This window comes from Balaenoptera musculus, chromosome 10 (assembly GCF_009873245.2).
Source record: "Balaenoptera musculus isolate JJ_BM4_2016_0621 chromosome 10, mBalMus1.pri.v3, whole genome shotgun sequence".
Classification (NCBI taxonomy): domain Eukaryota; kingdom Metazoa; phylum Chordata; class Mammalia; order Artiodactyla; family Balaenopteridae; genus Balaenoptera; species Balaenoptera musculus.
This window is the reverse complement of record NC_045794.1, coordinates 96,164,617-96,182,934: the sequence shown is the minus strand read 5'-3', so window position 1 is coordinate 96,182,934 and position 18,318 is coordinate 96,164,617. Positions and strand designations below refer to the sequence as shown.

Here is an 18,318-nt window from a genome sequence, read left to right as displayed (position 1 = left end):
GTAGCCCCCGCTCACCGCAACTAGAGAAAGCCCATGCACAGCAATGAAGGCCCAATGCAGCCATAAATAAATAAATAAGTAAATAAATAAATAAATTTATTAAAAATAAAAACCCAGGGCTTCCCTGGTGGCGCAGTGGTTAAGAATCTCTCTGCCAATGCAAGAGACACAGGTTCGAGCCCTGGCCTGGGAAGATCCCACATGCCGTGGAGCAACTAAGCCCATGCGCCACAACTACTGAGCCTGAGCTCTAGTGCCCACAAGCCACAACTACTGAGCCTGTGCGCCACAACTACTGAACCCTGTGCGCCTAGAGCCCATGCTCCGCAACAAGAGAAGCTACCGCAACGAGAAGCCCGTGCACTGCAATGAAGACCCAATGCAGCCATAAATAAATAAATAAATAAATAAATAAATAAATAAATTTAAAAACAAAACAAAACAAAACCCCAACCTGGTGTAACAGCAGCTATTAAGTTGTGGCAGGGTCTCTGGCGGAGGAAAGGCTTTGCAGAGGGACACTGATCCTGGACCTAGGCAAGGTAGGCGAGTAAGTCAAGGAAACCAAGTACAAAGCTCTGACTGGTGACAATCAGGCGTGTTTAGGGAACGATGACAAGCCCAACGTGACTCCAGTGCTTGGCTGCCTATGGATGCAGTGAGATGGGGAGCAATGAAGTCGCGTGGCGTGTAGGGTCTTCATGTATCAGGCTGAGGAGTCTAGACCTTTTTTTCCCCTCTAAGACAGGAGATGAAATTCTTCAGCAAGTGAGGAGAGATAACTAGACCTGTATTTTACAAAGAGACCTGACAGTGTGAGAATGGGGTAGACAGAATCTGGGAGATCAATTTGAAAAAAGTTTTTATATAATGACAAAGACCCCATAGCTTGAATAGGCAATTGGCGAGAGATTCAGTTTACTTCGCCATGTGCCGCCAGGTGTCAGGCTTTTAGCAAGGGTTTTGGCAGGTAACATTTTCCCACTGCACAGGGCTGGACAGGTGAAAGCCAGACAGGAGAGGCTTGTTGATGTAGCCTCACAGGGTCCACCATCCATTTTGGGTCAGAATGTATTTAATATTTTTCAAACCGATGCTCAAAAAAAGTAAAGGACTAAAATCAACCACTGAAACAGGGGAAGGGAAGAATAATGAATAAAAAACAGAAAAAGGAGAATGAGCCATAGATAGGGTGGCAACAACATGCAAGCATGGACACCCAAGGAGGTCAGCAGGGTTCCCACCACGTCTCAGCTCAGGTGGCCTGTGGGGTCTATTCTTCCCCTAGTGGACGTGCAGCTCCAGCCAGGCCAGACTCCACGCTGTACCCACTTTACTCTCCTACCATCTGGTGCTGTCTTATTGGCCCTCAAGTTCCATCTATCCAAATCCCACTGGGGGCCCGGGTCACATTTTTCTCCCCTGTGCTTCTCTTGTCAGGGATAGTTTTATAAATGCACAATAAATCAAATCAGTTCTAACACCTTTCTTGACCTGTTTAAAATGTTGCTATTAATACACGGAACACTGTCCTTTCACACAGTTTGTAACTGACTTTACTAGTCCAAGTGATTGCTTGGAGGGTGTGGGTGGGGAGAAGTCCTTGGAATGAGCTGGAAATATTTCAGATTGAACCCTTCTTTTTATTTTATTTATTATTATTATTTTTTAATTAATTTATTTATTTTTGGCTGCGTTGGGTCTTCATTGCTGCGCGCAGGCCTTCTCTAGTTGCGGTGGGCAGTGGTTACTCTTTGCTGCGGTGCGCGGGCTTCTCATTGCGGTGGCTTCTCTTGTTGCAGAGCCCGGGCTCTAGGCGCACGGGCTTTAGTAGCTGTGGCTCGCGGGCTCCAGAGTGCAGGCTCAGTAGTTGTGGCGCACGGGCTTCGTTGCTCCGCGGCATGTGGGATCTTCCCGGACCATTGCTCGAACCCGTGTCCCCTGCATTGGCAGGCGGATTCTTAATCACTGCGCCACCAGGGAAGTCCCCGAACCCTTCTTTTTTAAAAAGAAGAGTTTAAGATATTTTCACTTTTGTCCTATGTGGCTAAAATGAAATGAGACTGGAGGACAGGGAGGCTGAAAGGAACAAGGGCCTTCTCTGATACAGCTTCGGTGGCCTACGTGGGTTTACTCCTTGGGCAAATTACACCTCTACCTTTGACTTAGAAAACCAGCCCAAAGTGCCTGGACTCCAGGCCATCTGAAAGCTCGGTTCTAATCATTGAGAAAGAGCTTTTGAAAATAACCTGGGATTAAAAAGAAGAATGTAAGGGTTAGTAAGATAAGAAACCATTCCTTATATATTAATTTTCTTTAAAGTTGCTCTCAAATTTAAAACTCACAATGAATTAAAGTTATTTAATTTCAGCTGCTTAGAGTTCTTCTGTGACACATAAAATGTAGAAAATTAGTAAGAGTTATAAATCTTAGGAGAGAAAAGAGTTTGAGCAGTTCCCCCTGAACCTTAGGTAAAGTGGGCATCTTTCTCATTAGAAACTTGTGGATCAAATGCCAACACGATATGGCAGCACCGTAACTAAACAATAAAGTGTGGTAAGGAAAAAAAACTGAAGAGGGCAAAAAAACAAAAAAAAAAACCCCAAAAAACCACAAGAGATAACGGTGCCTTGAAAGGTCCAATCTACAAACCCAAAACTATGAGAGGAAAATCAGTGCAAGGTTGTATGTAACTGTATCTTTCTTCGACGTCACATAGTGACTGGCCTGACTTTAGAATAGAATGTGTTCAACAAATCTGGATGAAAGGAATTCTGTGCTCTAGAGGCTGCATTGACAGAAGGCAGAGGGCACTCCACTCGTGACCTCTGGGGCTGCTCATGAGCTATCACACCTCCAAACCCAGGAAAACACTGACTTGACTGTCCTTGCTATTTCATCAAACCAAACTTCCTCGGTCCATCAAGTGGCCTCCAGTAATTCTCCAGTTCCCCGACACAGAACTTCTAATCAAACAAGTCATTTAGTTCAGTCCAATGAATATTTATGGAGAGCCTAATTTGTGCCAGGCTCTGTGTTAGGAGCTAAGGTACAATCAGAGATAAGACATGCCCCTTGCCTTTCCAGGGCCTCATTTCACCAGTACATTCCTTTTACCTCCCTTACCATTCTTACAAATACAAGCCCTTGGCTACCTTATCTGTCCTTGCCAGAATTACTTTCTTTGCCACACACTCTAATTCGTTGTCTATTCATCACTACCACTTGTCTCAGGGCTTACCTCCTTAAGGAAACTCTCTCAAATTAACTTGTCCTTAATTCATCACTCCTTCACTCTCTTTGCCGTAGTTCTATATTTTCCACTATTACTTTGGTTGCAGATTGAAAAAACAAGTTCCTGGGGTTTTAAAATAATTATAAATGGATAAAGAAGATGTGGCACATATATACAATGGAATATTACTCACCCATAAAAAGAAATGAAATTGAGTTATTTGTAGTGAGGTGGATGGACCTAGAGTGTGTCATACAGAGTGAAGTAAGTCAGAAAGAGAAAAACAAATACCGTATGCTAACACATATATATGGAATCTAAAAAAAAAAAGAAAAGAAAAATGTTTCTGATGAACCTAGAGGCAGGACAGGAATAAAGATGCAGACGTAGAGAATGGACTTGAGGACACGGGGAGGGGGAAGGGTAAGCTGGGACGAAGTGAGAGAGTGGCATGGACATATATACACTACCAAATGTAAAACAGATAGCTAGTGGGAAGCAGCCGCATAGCACAGGGAGATCAGCTCCGTGCTTTGTGTCCACCTAGAGGGGTGGGATAGGGAGGGTGGGAGGGAGATGCAAGAGGGAAGAGATGTGGATATATGTATATGTATACCTGATTCACTTTGTTATAAAGCAGAAACTAACACACCACTGTAAAGCAATTATACTCCAATAAAGATGTTAAAAAAATAATAATTATAATAAAGAATAAATTATAAAAGAAAGAAATCATCCACAGTTGCCCCTTTAATACAACTGTTCTAATTCATGTCCACATGCACATGTGATATTGACGCATCATAATACCAGGAAAGATAGTTATTCTTCTGCTATTTTAATAATCTCTACTATTCATAACTCTACTTTTCACTGGATATACCACACACAGAAATATTACATATTTTGATAAATTTTAAACATAAAAAGTAAAATTTTATTTGACACGCCCTTCCTGATGAGCGACTTTGCTTCTCGATTAGTTCAGATATTTGTGAGTGACTATGACTTAATACTAGAATGAGATCTAGTTCACACTATTCCTATTTTTAAAATTTTTGTAGACTTGATAAAGCACTAAGATATCTTACACAAATAAGGAGATGGAAAAAGGAGGAGCCTTGTAATTACATAAGTTATTTCTTTACATTCCTTTTTAGGTATATTTCCTCCCCCCCCCCACTCAATAAAACAAATACTAAAACTACTTTTAGTATTTAGTATATATTTAGTATAAATACTAATTTTTAGACAGGTCATTATCACGTGACAATTCAATTAGGTATATTTTCCATTTTGCTAAAAGCAGAAAATTAGAAACCATCTACTTTACAAAAACAATCAACTAGGGGGATTTCCCTCGTGGTCCAGTGGTAAAGAATCCGCCTTCCAATGCAGGGGATGCGGGTTTGATCCCTGGTTAGGGAACTAAGATCCCACATGCTGCGGGGCAACTAAGCCTGCGTGCCACAACTACTGAGCTCGCGCACCTCAACTAGAGAAGAGAAAACCCTCATGCCACAACTACAGAGAAGCCTGCACGCTGCAACTAGAGGGAAGCCTGCGCTCCACAATGAACACCCGAAGCAGACAAATAAAATAAATAAATATTAAAAAAAAACAGAAACAAAAATAGCTAAGGGTAACCCGTTAAGGAGTCATGAAAGTCATTCAACTTTTTAATTCTGAGAAAATATACCAGTAGAGGCTTCATCAATATTTATTAAGAAACTTAATTATTCTTGCCAGTCTTTAACCTACAGGCACTTTTTTTTTAGTTTGCTATACTCAGCACCATTTATACTCATGTATATTCATTCATTTTATTACAGCTTTGCCATATAATCTTTTTTGAAAAAATTTTAACCTGTGTAAATGCTTTAACTATATTTTCATCAAAATCTTACAGCTATAGATTTTATTCAAAATAGCCAGCCAAATCAGACTTGTCTTCAGTCCCAATTTTTCAATTCCAAGAAATGTGGTAATATGAATTAAGGAGAATTGTAACTGTGAAATAAATTGCAAAACGCATCTTGTAAGGCAGATTATAAGTGGTCAGATCACAATTAATATAAAGACCTAATAAAATTAATTTATCCATTGTTTAATAAGTGAGCAGATGTAAATAAGTCAATATGTTCTTCCTCCTTACTTAATTTGGATTATAATGCAGAACTAAATTTTTAAGTTACTTATGAAACAGGAATATGATTTAAAAAAAAAACCCATGAAATTTCTTCCGTAAATGTACATATGTATATATACTGAACTCTGATCCTTTAGTCATTAGGAATAGTTAAGTATAATAATCACAAACAACACGATTAATCTAATAAGACATCATGATACAAACTTTCTATATATTTAATAAATAAGAGGTATACACTGCTAAAAATTAACAGATTTGTAGCCAACACATAATTTTACTTTTTAATAGGGGGCAGCAGATAGTAAAGATGTTATAAAGACTGTCATTGAAATAAATACATCATGATTTTAGGTTTTTAACAACTAACTGACCAGTGCATACCCAGTCTAAAGGAAATCACATAAAAGTTTATCCACAGGCTTTACCTGATTCGCTGTGAAAATGTCTGTTTCAAAGAGTCAGTCTCACTAAACTATACTGCTCAAGCTGTTCAAAGGTGCTTTTCTCTCCAACTAAGACATACCCTCAGGATGAGTACTGAGAAGGCCTGAAAAGAACTGTGTTCTTAAAACAAGTGGAAAAGCCACTTGTGGCCTCCAGATGCTCTCTTTGCTTTATACGACTGGATTCCTTTTCAAGAACTACGCACCCTTTGACTAAAGCGGATGTAAAAGAAGCACAGTTGCCCCACTTCACTATCATGTACAGTGTCTAAATTCAGAACAACTGAACACACACCAACACACCCAGGCTCTTATGTCAAGCTTCATCTGTAACAGAAGACATGATTCAGAAGGTGAAGACTGGAAACCCAGGGGTAATGGCACCATCATTAGTCATCAAGGGAGGCTTCCTCCTTGCCTGGAACCTCAGAGAAGCATGCTCTAATAGGATACGGGATGGTGGAGAATCTGCCCTTCTTTTATGTCATATGGAAGAAAGTTTATTTTGAATTTAAAAGTCAGTTCTCAGGCAAATCATTTTTAAGTACAGTTGGTAGAACTTGAGGATCTGTAAATTAATTCCCTTACAACTATCCAGGATCAAGGAGTCCTTGAACTCTCTGCTCTTCTCTGGATGTGGCCTCCCCAGGGGGCAGTGGGCACCTCACAGAGCACAGAGAGCAGGGCCATTTGTCCAGGGTCACTTTGTCACCTGGGAGTATGGATTTCAAGTCTCCCCAAACTCTTGTTTTTGAGTTTGCAAAGAACAGTGTCGTCTTTACTGAAAGAAAATCTAAATGTTGTCAGTCTGAGGAGAAACCCACTGTGGGGTGTGGTACCTTTTTAATTTTTTAATTTTATTTTTAAATCACTGTTGCCTCGCTGATTGTGGACTCTGCTTACAACACGTTCCCCAGTTCTGAAAGAGCTACGATTTGCCTGCCAACAAATTCTTGATGAATGTCAAAGGTATAACTTTACTTGTGCTAATTCTATTTAAATCAGATGAGATACTAATATCAGAAGAATTTTATCAGTTTGCCTTTTAATTTTAATATCAGTCCCCCATTTTTTCAAGAGAAGGTAATTTTATCTGGAGAGCTAAACGCCTCAACTTGTACATAAGTTATTAGATTATAACCTCAGACGTGTGTAGCAGTCACAGCAGGTACAAACATTTAACTGGCTTGAAAAAACTCCTGGTGGTAGGAGAGCTGATTGCCACTCACAAGTAATAAAAGACTGCTTTGGACCCAGAGAAGGTGGAGGCCTGTCTCTGTTATTTACTGTGTGGTGAGCTTCAGGAAACCACTGAGACTCTAGGATATCAATAACTCAGATATCTCACCTGAAAGAGAGGGATACAAATAGTCACCTACCCCGCACAGCTGTTGTGAAAACAGCGTAATGGAGGTCCAACCCCCCAGGCTGAGAACGTGACTGGCAGGTAATTTTCAACAGGCAGTTTTCATTACTTCACAGCTTACCAGAACCGTATCCAGGTATCGGCCCTTTGGTTTGAAGGTCTGGGAGCCCCACATTTAGAGCGTTGGGGACCATGTTGTCCAGGTGTGGCTTGGGCCCGACGGGATGAGACGGCGAATGCTTCATGCTGGGCTGCCTCTGCTGCTGCTGCAGGGCGCTCACCATTCGAGCCAGCTGGAGGCGAGCAGGCGCAAGGGAAAACGGACACGTGAGAAGCCAACACCCTGAACCGCACGGGGAAAGGCGGCATTTGAGTCGTGCTTGCCATCGAAGAGGTTAAGCAGAGATGCATCCCCCCCACCGAGCACCAGGGGGCCCTTCCGGAGCCACGTACCTGCTGCTCCTGCTGCTGGCGCACGGCTTGAGAAAGCTTCCTCTGGTTCTGCAACAACTGCTGCTGTTGCTGCTGCTGCAGGAGCAGCTGACACGCCTACAGCGCAGGGGAGAAAGAGAGGACGGAAGTTTCCTAAGACAGACTGACTGGGAAAACTGAAAGGGCCTGTGAATGAATCAAGTGCCCGTGAGGGAAGCACCACCGAGTTCCCAGTCTACGGGTCACATTTACCTGCAGTTGAGCTGATATATCAACCCTTAAGCACACTCAACAGTTTGCATGAAATGAAGCAAATAAAAGCTAAAGAGAAAAAAAAAAAAAAAAGAAAAAAAATCAAGTAAACTTTTTAGCTATAGGAGGAAAATCTGCTACTTACCAACTGAAACTGGGGAATTTGTGGAAGCTGGCTCAGCATGGCAATTTGTTGAGGAGATAACTGGGGCCCCACATTGAAAAGACCTGGATTCAGGCCACTGTTGGGAAACTGCTTGAGCATTGAGGCAGAAACCTAGCCAAAAGAAGGAACTTTCAGAATTTATCAAAATAAAATTTTTTTTTCCGTGAAATGAATCTTATTAGAGCTAAAGCAAGCACTGCCAATTTTTTCCTTGAAAAATATTTATGAAAAAATATTAAACGATTGGGAGAAATACACCAAAGTGTTAACAATGGTTGTCTTTGAGTGGTGAAATTACAGGAGCTTTTTAATTCTCTTTTTTAGACTTTACAATTTTTCTACAATAAAAATTACGAATTTTGCAATCTAGAAAATATCAAGAAAACAAATTAATGATAATATAACTTTTGTCTGAGAAGTTATTACTGGAAATGTGCTATAAAAACATCCACTGAACCCACTGAATCAGTGAGCGCCATGGAGAACAAACTTACTCCGTCTTCCATGAGTGGTAAATAGCATTCTGGTCAAAAGCTTATTAGTTCTAGAGGCAGACTGTGTGAGCCTGCCATTTCTAAGGTATAGGACTCAGAGCAAGTGACTTACTTAACCTTTCTAAGCCTCACTTTCCTTATCTCCAAAATGGTTGTTTGAGGATTTTACAAGTTAGTCCATGTCAAATGCTTAGAAATGCCCTCTGTACATGTTCATATTATCTCACAGGATGGTTCTTCAGATGTCCAGGCAATGATCACAGCTCCCCTGCATCTCATCTCCAGGCTACATATGATCAGTTCTCTCACCTGTATCTCATTCAATTTCTCAATGCAGAGCCCAGGACAGAAAAGCCATTTCCTAAAGTTGTCTAATACTGGGTAGATCTGGCCATCACTAACTATTCTTCTAAAAGCCATGCTTTTTTTTTTTTTTAATTTTTTAATTTACTATTTATTTATTATGTTTATTTTTGGCTGTGTCGGGTCTTCGCCTCTGTGCGAGGGTCCTCTCCAGTTGCGGCGAGTGGGGGCCACTCTTCATCGCGGTGTGCGGGCCTCCCACCATCGCGGCCTCTCTTGTTGCGGAGCAGAGGCTCCAGACGCTCAGGCTCAGTAGTTGTGGCTCACGGGCCCAGTTGCTCCGCGGCATGTGGGATCTTCCCAGACCAGGGCTCGAACCCGTGTCCCCTGCATTGGCAGGCAGATTCTCAACCACTGTGCCACCAGGGAAGCCCCAAAGCCATGCTTTTAACAGTTCCTAAGATCTCAACTTCTCTGATGATCAACTCCTAACTCACACATTAAGCTTACTGTCAATTAAAATCTACAATATTAAAATTGTAGATGGTGCATTAAATTAAAATTACATGGGGTGCTTTACTCCCCCATGTAATTTTTAAGCAGCTGGGTTTAAAAATTTTATTAATTTATGTTTTGATCCTTAGGACTTTACATTTATCTTTATATGCATGGCACATAGCAGATGCTCGATAAACACCTGTTAGATGAATGAACCTCTCATATTTTAACTTACTAACAGTCACCCTTCCAGTCGAAGTCCAGGAATAGTCAATCATTTCTAATCAACACAACTGTTTTAGACAGCTTGTCAAATGACTTGTCAAAATAGAGATACAACAACTTTATCGTTCCTATAATCCAAAATTTTTTTACCAATCAGTGAAGAAAACGAGTTAAGTTCAAATATGTTAGCAAACTATGATTCTCGATTCCTAGTACAGGTGCTCAGAAACCATGTTTTTGATAATCTTGTCTAGAATCTTGCTTGGAATTGGCACCAAGTTCATCAGTCTTTAAGCCACTTTCCTTGTTCTTTCAAAATTAAAAAAAAAAAAAAAATTCCCCCATTCTCCTTACTTCATTGTAGGGGAGGGGAGCTTCTTTCCCATTGCTGACCTGAGGCTCCAAAGAGGGGCATCCACCTTTATCATAACACTCTGGGCCTCTTTCCCTTACATCCTGGCAGCAAGCCCACAGGGGGGACTGCCCTATTCCAGTTACTAGGGGGTAAGTTTGGAATTCAGTATTAGGAAGCTCACATTCTCCAGTATCAGCTTTCTCGGTAGTAAAGAGGACGTTTAGGCCCCTGGAAGCCTTCCTCTTTTTGTCTTAAAAATTCAGGATTTGGGCAGGAAAGAGGGGTTGTCATTATTAAACCCTCCTCCTTGAAGACCTCAAGCATTCTTCAAAGATCACAGTCAGGACTCTGCAATTCTTTCCACAAATTCTTTCTCTGCTGTAGGATTTAATGCATCTTAAACCCTTTCGGTTGAACACCCTTATTCTTAACAGAAAAGACAAAAGCAGTAAAAATATTCTTTCCACTTAATCAGTCAGCATTATATGAAGAGTCCAAAGCTATGATTCCTTTCCCAGTCACCACATTGCACCAAACCAAGTTCTAAGACACTTTTGACCTGCCTACTTTTTTACAAGCCTCAACTTATTTTGTGTTTTAATCTCCCAGCATGACTCTCACACATTCACCCTTGCTTGCATACCCTTACTTTCCATCTTTTAAAAATGACCCTATAAAACGTGAGTCAACAGAAAGCTTTCATCAGAAGGCCACGGGGTCTTCCCATGTTACCTTTCTTTAGCATCACAGTCAAAGTTAAATTCTTCAGCTTCCTAATACTTTTGAGTCACTGTCTGCTACATTCTCAAGAATATCTGCCTATCTTTTCTTTGACACCTTCTAGTCTAAAAACATCTAAGTTCAAGTTTCCTATACTCGGCTCACCAACTCATTTTCTTCCAAGATCTCAGGCACTTGCACTTAAACTATCAATTCTCTCATTTTGGAAAGTATTTTGATTTAAAGTAATAGTTTGCCCAGCTGCTTCCTTGCTACTCTCTACGAGGTGCTGAGTGCTGCCAACCAATTAAAAAACTTGTCTGATGCGACTATATAAAAAGCAGATAAACAACAAGGACCTCCTGTATAGCATGGGGAACTATATTCAATATCTTGTAATAACCTATAATGGAAAAGAACCTGAAAAAGAACAGATATATAGATATATATAACCGAACCACTTTGCTGTACACCTGAAACTAACACAACATTGTAAATCAACTATACTTCAATTAAAAAATAAAAGATAAACTGACTTAAAAAAACAAAACAAAACAAAACAAAAACCCACCTTATTTGATTTTCTATTTTAACAGACCCCTAGCAGATAGGAGCTCAAAACAGGCACACCATTACTGTGCACTTTACCTCTGCACCAGTTTTATGGCCAGCATGAGGGACATACCTTCCACAACTCCTCTCAAATAATAATTCTTCTTCATCTGTCCTTTGAGTTCACCCAAATGGTCACCAGTGTGGCTTAACTTATTGTCTCTGATATAATGGTTCCAACCTCACTGTATTAAAAGTTTTTCTTTTTTTTGTTTGGGGGGGGCAGGAGCGGTCGGGGACAGGGAAGGAGGCTACAAGTGGAGATATATCCTACGCTATCACACCATATTCCAAACCAGAGTCTTAGACCATACCTCAGTGACTCATGAAATCGTATTTCTTACCTTCACAGTGTGAATCTTAAATTCATTTGGTTTAGCAACTATACCAGGTTGAACTGTGTCCCCCACCCCCCCAAATTCATGCCCAACTGTGATCTGAAAATGTGACCTTATTCAAAAGTAGGATCTTTGTAGACATAATCAAGTTTCAGATGAGGACATAATGGATTACAGTGGGCCCTAATCCAATGACTGGTGTCCTTAGAAGAAGAGAAAGTCCAGAGACACACAGGGAAGAATGCCACGTGAATACGGAGGTGGAGATGGGAGTGATGCATTTACATGTCAAGGAACACCAAGCTCTGCCAGCAGACACCAGAAACTAGGAGAGAGGCACGGAACAGACTCTCCTGTGGAGCCTGCAGTAGGAACCAACCCTGATGACACCTTGCTATCGGACGTCTAGCCTCCAGAACTTGTAAGAGAATAAATGTCTGTTGTTTTAAGCTACCCAGTTTGTGGTCATTTTCTGTGGCAGTTTCTAGGAAAGAAAGGAATACAATAACTCTGTTTGCAGGCCTGTGCCATCTGGTATGTTAACTACTAGTCTCATGTGGCTATTGAGCAGCTGAAACATGGCTAACCTAAGTGGAGATGTGGGTTGTTTTTTTTTTTTTTTTTGGCCGCAGTACGTGGCATGCAGGATCTTACTTCCCCAACCAGGGATCGAACCCATGCCCCCTGCAGTGGAAGCGTGGAGTCCCAACCGCTGGACTGCCAGGGAAGTCCCGAGATGTGTTTTAAGTGTAAAATATACACCAGATTTCAAAGACTTGGTATTAAAAAAAGGAAAGTAAAAATTTTAATATAATTTAAAAACATTGAGTAAAGGTTGAAATGATAATAATTTAGATATATTGGTTTGAAGAATATATATTATTAAATTAACTTTACCAGTTTCTTTTTATCTCTTAGATGGGCTACTAAAAACTTTAAATTCCATCATGTGGCTTGTGTTACATTTCTACCGGACAGTGCTGCTCCAGGCTGTCTGTACTGATCAGCACGTTTCTAACTTCCTTTCCGAAGCTTTCATCTATGATTCATGGGAAATCTCCTCTGCTTATTTTCTTTCCCAACCTGCTGGCCTCCAAAATAAAGAGCCATTGTCTGAACTGTCATTTCTCCTCCCTTCTTTCAGTTTTATTTTTTTAAAATTTTATTTATTTATTTATTTATTTATTTTTGGCTTCATTGGGTCTTCGTTGCTGTGCGCGGCTTCTCATTGCAGTGGCTTCTCTTGTTGCGGAGCATTGGCTCTAGGTGTGTGGGCTTCCGTAGTTGTGGCTCACAGGCTTCAGTAGCTGTGGCTCGTGGGCTCTAGAGCGCAGGCTCAGTAGTTGTGGCGCACAGGCTTAGTTGCTCCACGGCATGTGGGATCTTCCCGGACCAGGGCTCGAACCCATGTCCCCTGCATTGGCAGGCGGATTCTTAACCACTGTGCCACCAGGGAAGCCCTCTTTCAGTTTTTTAAAATAAATTTATTTATTTATTTATTTTTGGCTCTGTTGGGTCTTCGTTGCTGTGCGCGGGCTTTCTCTAGTTGCGGCGAGCGGGGGTTACTCTTTGTTGTGGTGCATGGGCTTCTCACTGTCGTGGCTTCTCTTGTTGCAGAGCACGGGCTCTAGGCGAGCAGGCTTTAGTAGTTGTGGCACGTGGGCTCAGTAGTTGTGGCTTGCGGGCTCTAGAGCTCAGGCTCAGTAGTTGTGGTGCACGGGCGTAGTTGCTCCGCGGCATGTAGGATCTTCCCCGGCCAGGGGTTAAACCTGTGTCCCTTGCATTGGCAGGCAGATTCTTAACCACTGCGCCACCAGGGAAGCCCCCTCTTTCAGTTTTAAAAGACCTACTGGACAAATCAGCTGGTCTCCTGATTACCATTTCTCTTCAGTCTTGAGAATGTATGTTACCCTTTGCCACGAGCCCATGGTCCCACCACCTGCCTTACTCAAAACTTCCTACTACTCAAACCTAGCTACAGAAACCACCATTCAAAGTAAAACATGCCCATGACCCAGCAGTACCCTAGAGAAATTCATTCTAGGAGACAAATAGAGGAATATTCACAGCAGCACTGCTCATAATAGCAAAAATCTGGAAACAACCCAAATGTCTATTGATAGTAGGGTAGAATAGGTAAATGAATGATGGTATATTCATATAGTAGAATACCATATGAACCACAATTGCCTAAATCAACATGGGAAAATCTTACAAGCATTATCAAGTAAAAAAAGTCAGAGAAGGTTACATACTGTATGATTTCATTACATAAAGTTCAAAAAAGGGAACATGAAACATATTATTTACAGATAGACAGATACAGAAAGACTATAAAGAAAAGAAATGCTAACACAAGGTATTTTTATACTTTAATTTAAATGCCAGCATCTCATGTGTTCTATAAACTGACAGTTATAAAGACTATCAAGGTTGTACTTTGAGGACTTCCTATCTAGCACTGCTCAACTTCCCCCTCCTTCAGATTCACATGTACTGTCCCCCTCCAGTGAACACAAAAGGACCAGACAGATGCTTCACTGGGCTCCTGGCAAATGACTATTCATACCTGGGCTGCAGAGTAATTAAAGTGCAGGTTTGCACATTCCCATGGCAGGGAATTAATTATTCTGGCTTAAAATCCTTTCAATCTCCAGCTGGGTTGGAGAAAGTGAAGCTCTAGTTGGGAGTCAATATGGCATTTAACGAAGCGTTACAAGTGCAAAATGACAGCAATTTAAAAGCAAGACAGGCTTCCCTGGTGGCGTAGTGGATAAGAATCCTCCTGCCAATGCAGGGGACATGGGTTTGATCCCTGGTCCGGGAAGAGTCACATGCTGCGCAGCAACTAAGCCTGTGCACCACAACTACTGAAGCCTGCGCGTCTAGAGCCCGTGCTCCACAAGGAGAGAAGCCACTGCAACGAGAAGCCCGCGCACCACAAGGTAGAGTAGTCCCTGCTCGCCGCAACTAGAGAAAGCCTGTGCGCAGCAATGAAGACCCAATGCAGCCAAAAATAAATAAAATTAAAAAAAAAAAGAAAGAATGGTCTCTCTCTTTTTTTTTTTAAAGTTTAATTTTTATTTATTTATTTATTTATGGCTGTGTTGGGTCTTCGTTTCTGTGCGAGGGGGCTTTCTCTAGTTGCGGCAAGCGGGGGCCACTCCTCATCGCGGTGCGCGGGCCTCTCACCGTCGCGGCCTCCCTTGCTGCGGAGCACAGGCTCCAGACGCGCAGGCTCAGTAGTTGTGGCTCACGGGCCCAGTTGCTCCGCGGCATGTGGGATCCTCCCAGACCAGGGCTCGAACCCGTGTCCCCTGCATTGGCAGGCAGATTCTCAACCACTGCGCCACCAGGGAAGCCCCAGAATGGTCTCTTTATTAAAAAATAAATAAAAATAAAAGCAAGACAAAAACCTCTAAAATATGTTACTTTCTGAACATTTGAGTAACAGGAAGAAAAAGGCAAGGTAGAAAAAACCCACGGTATGGAACATTTGTAACAAATCTTAAAGATGAGTTTCAATATCTTCTTCCTATGTTTACATTAATTATTGACTGTCCCTAAAAAGCGGTTAAAATGGATGTAAAATTTGGTAATATTCATCAAGAATTTTATAAATTTATTTATTTTTGGCTGCGTTGGGTCTTTGTTGCTGTGCACGGGCTTATTCTAGTTGCGGCGAGCGGGGGCTACTCTTCACTGAGGTGCGTGAGCTTCTCATTGCAGTGGCTTCTCCTGTGGCGGAGCACGAGCTCTAGGCACATGGGCTCAGTAGTTGTGGCGCACGGTCTTAGCTGCTCCGCGGCATGTGGGATCTTCCCGGACCAGGACTCGAACCCGTGTCCCCTGCATTGGCAGGCTGATTCTCAACCACTGCGCCACCAGGGAAGTCCCTCGTTAAGAATATTAAATGTTCAGGGACTTCTTCCCTGGTGGCGCAGTGGTTAAGAATACACCTGCCAATGCAGGGGACACAGATTCGAGCTCTGGTCCGGGAAGATCCCACATGCCACGGAGCAACTAAGCCTGTGCGCCACAACTACTGAGCCTGCGCTCTAGAGCCCGCGAGCCACAACTACTGAGCCTGTGTGCCACAACTACTGAAGCCCGCGCGCCTAGAGCCCGTGCTCCGCAACAAGAGAAGCCACCGTAATGAGAAGCCCATGCATGGCAACAAAGAGTAGCCCCCACTCACCGCAACTAGAGAAAGTCCACGCGCAGCAACAAAAACCCAACGCAGCCAATAAATAAATAAATAAATTTATAAAAATAAAATAAAAGAAGGTATGGGAAATGGATTTAAAAAAGAAAAAAAAGAATTTTAAATGTTCATGTGCTTTGACCCAGAAATTTCATTCTGGGCAACTAAATTTAGAAATAATGTGGGCAAAGATCTATGTATAAAGGATTTCTCTACAGTGTTACTTATGACAGTGAAAAATTAGAAACAATAACCAATTGGGAAAGGGAAATCAAATCAAGTCTACCTGATGGAACATTTTGCCTTCTTCATTAAGAATGATCAACTTGAAGACTGTATTAGTAACCAGAAAATATTATGACCCAATGTTAATGAAAATAGCAGGCTGTTGTGACCATGAATGCAGTTATGTGAAAAGCATGCCTGTAAACGAACAAAGTCTGGATTGGGGATTACGTAAAAATAATTCTTGTCATTGCGTCCAGTGGGGTGGGAGGGTAGTTTTGGGAAGAATTTTTTTCTGGGACTTCCCTGGTGGTCCAGCGATTAAGACTCCGTGCTCCCAATGCAGGGGGCCTGGGTTCAATCCCTGGTGGGGGAGATAGATCCCGCATGCATGCCACAACTAAGAGCTCACATATGCAACAAAGATCCCGCATGCCTCAACTAAAGACCTGGCACAGTCAAATAAAAATAAATAAATAAAATTTTTTAAAAGAAAGAATTTTTTTCTGCACAATCCAAACTTTCAGTGCGGTTATTATATTCTCTTTACTTGAAAAAAAAAGTTTTTTTAAACCTACCCAACTGCTTTGTTTTTTAAAATATGTAAATGTCAGGAAAAAACTGAACATTCCATTGTTTAATATTTTGCCCTAATTATGCATTAAATAAAGGTTAACCATGTTTTGCTAAATAAACACATTTCAAAAATGTAGGAGAACGCAAGTACTTTTCTTTTCCAAGTAGAGCAGATACTTTGGTCCTAAAGAGATTTGCAGCCCCTTAAGTTCACTGTGTTTTCCTAACAATTCCACTTTCTAGATCATTCTGAAATGCATCTTCCTGTGACTCGACATATACTTACTGAACTTAAAATACATGCCCTGCACAGTTGCCGATGTTCAGGATGCAGCAATGAACAGAGCAGCCACAGATCCTGCCGCTGTGAAGCTTATTTACCCTCCTGGGGGTGGGGTGGGGGTGAGTAACGGTGGTGGTGGTGTACTATACACAGCCTGGGACAGCCTCCCTGATAAGGTGGGACTGAAGCAGAGCTCTGAAGGAAACAAAGACGGAGCCATGTGCCAATCTGGGAGAAGAGCATTCTGGGAGTATGTTCCGTGCACTGGGGCCAGTTGGCTGGAGAGGTCTGGACGAAGAGGAGAGCGGCAAGTGTGGGGGGCAGGGAGGTCACCAAGAGCCCCAAAGACCACAGTGAAGAGCTGGCTTTGTATTCTCAGTGAGAGAGGGAGCCAGGAGAGGGGTCCCGGTAAAGCAGCAACGTGATTTACCTTAACTTTCTGTGATGACAGAAACGTTCCACATCTGCACTGTCCATACGGTAGCTGCTAACCTGGTGTGGCTATTTAAATTCATTAAAACCAAAATTCAGTTCTTCCATTCCACAAGTCACATTTCAAGTGCTCATGTGGCTAATGGCTACACTGGACAGTGTGGTTTTAGAGGATCAGTCTGAACTCGGGGCAGAAAACAAGACTCGAGGGAGCAAGTACGGGATGAAGCGGGGGGGACCAGTCAGGAGACCATGGTCACAGTAGGAAATGGTCGGACGCTGGATGAAGTTTTGAAGGGAGGATTTGTTGCTGGGTTGGTTGTGCGCTGTGAGGACTCACAACCAGCTCTGGCCTGAGCACCTGCAGGATGAGAGTGCCAGGTACTGGGAGGAAGAGGACGCTTTGAGGGGAGAGCGGGATGAAGCAGGAAGTTCTGTTTTGGGCGTGTTCACTTCAGATGCCTATAAGGCATCCTACTAAAGATGGCCAGAAGTCTTTGGGGTTCAGAAGAGAGATCTGGGCTGAAGTCACAGTTTTGGAACTGTCAGTATTTTAAAGTCATTCCACTGGGCGAGATCACCTAAAAGTGGATGTAAGTGGTGAGAAGAGGTTCAGATATTGAGGCTGGGGTACTGTGATGTTTAAACACTGGGGAAGTGAGGAAGAACTTGTAAAGCAGAAAGACAAGAAAAGGCAGGTGGAGAACCAATATAGAAGGTGTCTGAAAGCCAAATGAATTGTTTCAAAAAGGAGGGAGTGACCCACTGTGTCCAATGCTGATACATGAGTAAAAAGAGACTGGGGAACAGATCACTGTATTCCACAACACAAAGATCACCAGTGACCTTCACAAGGAGGCCTTAATTCCCACTGCCACTATCTTTTTTTTAATTTAATGCTGTGTTTCCTTTATTTATTTATTTATTTAGTTGCAACAGGTCTTAGTTGTGGCAGGCGGGCTCCTTAGTTGCGGCTTGTGGGCTCCTTAGTTGTGGCATCCGAACTC

The 18,318-nt window shown here is 42.2% G+C and overlaps 1 protein-coding gene across 1 annotated transcript in view; it reads right to left on the bottom strand.

The window, feature by feature from the left end:
- Positions 1–18,318, bottom strand: part of TNRC6B (trinucleotide repeat containing adaptor 6B) — a 250,794-nt gene that overhangs the window by 13,730 nt on the left and 218,746 nt on the right. The window contains 3 exon segments of the mRNA XM_036865529.1: positions 7,318–7,489; positions 7,650–7,745; positions 8,026–8,157. Coding sequence (XP_036721424.1) covers positions 7,318–7,489; positions 7,650–7,745; positions 8,026–8,157 — 400 coding nt within the window.